The 6,000-nt window shown below is 51.6% G+C and overlaps 1 protein-coding gene across 1 annotated transcript in view; it reads left to right on the top strand.

Moving 5' to 3' along the window:
- Positions 1-342: 342 nt before the first annotated feature.
- TMEM120B (transmembrane protein 120B) overlaps positions 343-6,000 on the top strand; it is a 76,072-nt gene continuing 70,414 nt past the window's right edge. Inside the window, exon 1 of the mRNA XM_077461970.1 lies at positions 343-507. Within this exon, the coding sequence (XP_077318096.1) occupies positions 445-507 (63 nt within the window). The 5' untranslated portion in view covers positions 343-444. The remainder of the gene's footprint in view (positions 508-6,000) is intronic.

The raw sequence follows: 6,000 nt of genomic DNA, 5'->3' as shown, positions 1-6,000 counted from the left end.
TTAATGTTTTCTGTTTTTCTACTGTGAATAAAATATAGGATTTGCAAATCATTGCATTCTGTTTAAAGTAGATTTTACACTGCATCCCAACTTTTTTGGAAGTAGGCTTGCTGATGCTGACCTAGCATGCAAAACATGAGCTCTAGCTGCCTAAACTGCATAGTTGCAGAGAATTTTGCAGCCATAGAGCATACAATGGACCAAACGGTCCAGGATTACTTCCATTCCCTTGCACAGGGCATTTTCCGCAGTCTGGGGATTACAAAGAACTCCACGCTTTAGCTTCGCTCTCCCATCATCCATCCGCAGACCTAGGAGATAAGCGCAGTGCGCATGCGCTGACTCCGCCTCGCTGTCTGGACGGTGGCTTGTCTCCTGGAGTTGGGGAGGTGACGTCAGGTGTGAGCGTGGCTGCAGAGGCCGGGGAAGCTTTGCTCTCCCAACATGTCCTTGCACAAGTGTCAGGAAGAATGGGAGGAATTGGAGAAGGAATTCAAGCAGCTTCAGGTAATGGAGAGCCGGGGACGGAGCTGGGCTACGAGTTGGGTTAGTTCAGCTAGAAATGCACGCCTGCTATAAGAGCTGAGCACTCCTCCTCAGTGGGGGTCTGTGCTGAGTAATGGAAGGGGAGCCCGGGGATGCAGCTCTATTGTCTTCTATGGTGTGTATGAGGAGGAAGCTGGGACATCTCATTCTATTCTCACTGCTTTCATTTATCATTTCATGTACTGTATACATTATCAGCCCTTCAGCTGGGTGCTGCTTGTTGGAGGATCCTGGTCCTACAGTCTATTGAGCAGGAGAGCCTGTACTGTATGTCTGCTGAGCCATAGACTGCCCTGCGCAGCGTCAGAGCACCGGAGGGGCCGTCCTGCGTGGTGTCAGAGCAGCGGGGAGGGCGTCCTGCGTGGCGTCAAAGCACCGAGGGAGGCCGTCCTGCGTGGCGTCAGAGCACCGAGGGAGGCCGTCCTGCGCGGCTCCAGAGCACCGGGGGAGGCCGTCCTGCGCGGCTCCAGAGCACCGGGGGGGGGGCTGTCCTGCGCGGCGCTAGAGCACCGGGGGGGGGGGGGGGCTGTCCTGCGCGGCGCCAGAGCACCGGGGGGGGCTGTCCTGCGCGGCGCCAGAGCACCGGGGGGGGCTGTCCTGCGCGGTGCCAGAGCACCGGGGGGGGGGGGCTGTCCTGCGCGGTGCCAGAGCACCGGGGGGGGGGGCTGTCCTGCGCGGCGCCAGAGCACCGGGGGGGGGGGGCTGTCCTGCGCGGCGCCAGAGCACCGGGGGGGGGGGGCTGTCCTGCGCGGCGCCAGAGCACCGGGGGGGGGGCGCTGTCCTGCGTGGCGCCAGAGCATCGGGGGGGGGGGGGGGCTGTCCTGCGTGGCGCCAGAGCATTGGGGGGGGGGCGCTGTCCTGCGTGGCGCCAGAGCATTGGGGGGGGGGCGCTGTCCTGCGTGGCGCCAGAGCATTGGGGGGGGGGCGCTGTCCTGCGTGGCGCCAGAGCATTGGGGGGGGGGCTGTCCTGCGTGGCGCCAGAGCATCGGGGGGGGGCTGTCCTGCGCGGCGCCAGAGCATCGGGGGGGCTGACCTGCGCGGCGCCAGAGCATCGGGGGGGGGTTTCCTGCGCGGCGCCAGAGCATCGGGGGGGGGGCTGTCCTGCGCGGCGCCAGAGCACCGGGGGGGGCTGTCCTGCGCGGCGCCAGAGCACCGGGGGGGCTGTCCTGCGCGGCGCCAGAGCACCGGGGGGGCTGTCCTGCGTGGCGCCAGAGCACCGGGGGGGGGGGGGGCTGTCCTGCGTGGCGCCAGAGCATCGGGGGGGGGGGCTGTCCTGCGTGGCGCCAGAGCATCGGGGGGGGGGGGGGCTGTCCTGCGTGGCGCCAGAGCATCGGGGGGGGGGGGGGGGGGGCTGTCCTGCGTGGCGCCAGAGCATCGGGGGGGGGGCGCTGTCCTGCGTGGCGCCAGAGCATCGGGGGGGGGCTGTCCTGCGTGGCGCCAGAGCATGGGGGGGGGGCTGTCCTGCGTGGCGCCAGAGCATCGGGGGGGGGGGGTGTCCTGCGTGGCGCCAGAGCATCGGGGGGGGGGGGGGGGGCTGTCCTGCGTGGCGCCAGAGCATCGGGGGGGCGGCGCTGTCCTGCGTGGCGCCAGAGCATCGGGGGGGCGGCGCTGTCCTGCGTGGCGCCAGAGCATCGGGGGGGCGGCGCTGTCCTGCGTGGCGCCAGAGCATCGGGGGGGGGGCTGTCCTGCGTGGCGCCAGAGCATCGGGGGGGGGCTGTCCTGCGTGGCGCCAGAGCACCGGGGGGGCTGTCCTGCGCAGCATCACACGGACCATCTTGCGCATCGTCAGATCACCGGGGGGCTGTCCTTAGACAGTCTTATCACTGAATTGAAATCCAAATTTCGATCCATTTATGGCCGGACTAACAGTCTTTTCAATGACTGTCCTTTTACAATGAGATATCTATATACCATGGACTCTCCTCTACAGGCTTATCACTGACTGCCCTGTACATTAAGACTGTAGAGGAGAGTCCATGGTCTATTATATCATTGTACAAGACAGTCAGTGATATAATATACCATGGACTCTCCTCTACAATCGTATCACTGAATTTTCTGTACAATGATATAATATACAGTGCCTTGAAAAAGTATTCATACCCCTTGAAATTTTCCACATTTTGTCATGTTACACTTACAACCAAAAAACATAAATGTATTTAATTGGGATTTTATGTGATAGACCAGGGGTCTCCAAACTATACCATCATACCTAGTCATGACTGTGAATGTCAGTTTTACAATGCCTCATGGGAAGTATAGTACCGCAACATCTGGAGGGCTGTAGTTTGGAGATTGCTGTGATAGACCAACACAAAGTGGCACATAATTGTGGAGTGCAAGGAAAATGATAAATGGTTCTCACATTTTTTTATTTTATTTTTACAAATATCTGAAAAGTGTGGCGTACATTTTGTATTCAGCCCCCTTTAGTCCCCTTTTACACTGAGGCGCTGCATCGCTAAAAATAGCGCCTGCAAAGCGCCCTGAAAGAGCCACTGCTGTCTCTCCAATGTGAAAGCCCCGACGGTAAAGCGCAGCTAAAAATAGCATTTTACCGCCGACGCACCCACCGCCCCAGTGTGAAAGAGACCTTACTCTGTTAGAGAACCTCAGTAAACAGCATCATGGAGGCCAAGGCATGTACCAGACAGGTCAGGGATAAACTTGAGGAGTTTAAAGCAGTGCTAGGTTATAAAAAGGAAATATATATATATCTATATATATATATATCTATATATCTATATCCCAAGCTTTGAACATCTCATGGAGCACTGTTCAATCCATCATCAGAAAGAGGATGGCACAACTGCAAACCTACCAAATCAGAGAAGCAGCCAAGAGACCCATGGTAACTCTGAAAGAGCTGCAGAGATCCACAGCTCAGGTGGGAGAATCTGTCCTCAGGACAACTATTAGTCATGTTCTCCCACAAATTTGGACTTTATGAAAGTGGCAAGAAGAAAGCCATCGCTGAAAGACAGCCATAAGAAGTCCTGTTTGCAGTATGTGATAAGCCATGTGGGGAACACAGTAAATGTGCAAGAGGGTGCTCTGGTCAGATAAGACCAAAATTTAACTTTCTGGCCTAAAAGCAAAATGCTATATGTGGCAGAAAACTAACACTGCACACTATCCCCACTGTGAAACATGGTGGTGGCAGCATCATGTTTTGGGGATGCTTTTCTTCAGCAGAGACAGGGAAGCTGGTCAGAGTTGATAGGAAGATGGATGGAGCCAAATACAAGACAATTTTAAAAGAAAACCTGTTAGTCTGCAAAAGACTGGGGCGAAGGTTCACCTTCCAGCAGGATAACGACCCTAAACATACAGTCAGAGCTACAGAGGAATGGTTTATCAAAGCATATTCATGTGTTAGTCGCCCAAAGTTCAGACCTAAATCTAATTGAGAATCTGTGGCAAGACTTGCATATTGCTCTTCACAGACGCTCTCCATCCAATCTGACAGAGCTTGAGCTATTTTTCAAAGAAGAATGGGCAAAAATTTCACTCTCTAGATGTGCAAAGCTGGTAGAGACATCCCCAAAAAGACTTGAATACAAATGCAAGCCACGCTTTTTTCAGATATTTATATGTAAAAAAATAATTGTGAAGACAGTTGATTTCCTTCCACTTCACAATGATGTGCCACTTTGTGTTGGTCTATCACATAAAATCTCAATAAAATATATTATTATAAATGATATTTTTGGTTGTAACATGACAAAATGTGGAAAATTTTAAGGGGTATGAATACTTTTTGAAGGCACTGTATCACAATCATTCTCTGTATATACCATTGACGTGACTTTTTTGATCAATATTAAAATGACTCTTCTGTACAATGAAATAAAATATGCTGTACCGTGGTCTTATCACCGGCTGTCCTGGTAGAGCTGCACGATAAATTGAGATCTCAATTAAAAACCCTCACGATCTCTATGCAGAATTTTCCGATTCATTTATTACTCTGCTCACTCAGCTGTCAAAAAAAAAAAAAAAACAGGCATTCTGCCAGGTGACATGTGCTGGTAGATAACTATATAAACGTTGTAACATTTAGTTCTTGGATCAAAGGAATGAACTTCAGTCTTTACATGAGGGATGTTTAACCACTTAAAGACTAAACCTTCTTCTGACACTTGTTGCTTACAAAGTTAAAGAGGAGCTGCACCTTTAAAAAAAAAATATTAAAAGCCAGCAGTTACAAATACTGCAGCTGCTGACTTTTAATAAATTGACACTTACCTGTTCCAGGGTCCAGCGATGTCGGCGGCAGATGCCGAGCAATTGCTTGTCTCTCCGCTGCTCCCGCCGCCATCCTCTCAGGGAATCGGGAAGTGAAGCATTGCGGCTTCACTGCCAGTTTCCCTACTGCACATGCGCGAGTTGCGCTGCGCATCTCCACTGGTCCCCTGCTGTGTCCTGGGAACTGTGAGAACACACAAGGGGGGGGGGCATCTGCGGCTAGTTTGTCCCCGAAGTGGGTGCAGATACCCTCCCCCTCTGAAAGGTGCCAATTGTAGCACCAGAGGGGGGAGGGATCAGATGAGCGGACCTTCCACTTCAGGGTGGAAGTCCACTTTAAAATAAGTATTTTTTTTTTTTGCTAGAAAATTACTTAGAACCCCCAAACATTATATACAGTTGTGTTCATAAGTTTACATACCCTGGCAGAATTTGATTTCTTGGCCATTTTTCTGAGAATATGAATAACACAAAAACATTTCTTTCACTCATGGTTAGTGTTTGGCTGAAGCCATTTATTATCATTCAACTGGGTTTACACTTTTTAAATCATAATGACAACAGAAACTACACAAATTACCCTGATCAAAAGTTTACATACCCTGGAATGTCTGGCCTTGGTACAGACACAGAAGGTGGCACACACAGTTTAAAATGGCAATTAAAGTTTAATCTCCCACACTTGTGACTTTTTTTAAATCACAATTGGTGTCTGTGTATAAATAGTCAATGAGTTTATTAGCTCTCACATGGATGCACTAAGCAGGCTAGACACTGAGCCATGAGAACGGTCAAAAGACCTGCCGAACAAGGTAATGAAACTTTACAAAGATGGAAAAGGATATAAAAACATATCTGAAGCCTTGAATATGCCAGTCAGTCCTGTTTAAAGTGGGAGACCCGCACATTTTTTTTATTTTATTTTTTATTTTTTTTATAAGTCAGCAGCTACAAATACTGCAACTGCTGACTTTTAAAATAAGGACACTCGCCTAACACAGGGTCCAGCGATGTCGGCACCCGAGACCGAACCGTCCCTTGGTCCTCGGATGCTGCCGCCGCCGCCATCTTCGCTATGGGAATCAGAAAATGAAGCCTTGCGGCTTCACTTCCCGGGTTCCCTACTGTGCATGCACGAGTCGCGCAGCACAATGTAAATGGTCGGTGCTGTCTCTGGGACCTGTTTGCGTCCCAGCAGACAGT

Source organism: Lithobates pipiens, unplaced genomic scaffold (genome assembly GCF_037356315.1).
Source record: "Lithobates pipiens isolate NorthernLeopardFrog02 unplaced genomic scaffold, aLitPip1_a1.2 Scaffold_3, whole genome shotgun sequence".
In the NCBI taxonomy this organism is placed as follows: Eukaryota; Metazoa; Chordata; class Amphibia; order Anura; family Ranidae; genus Lithobates; species Lithobates pipiens.
This window is presented reverse-complemented; position numbering and strand designations above follow the sequence as displayed.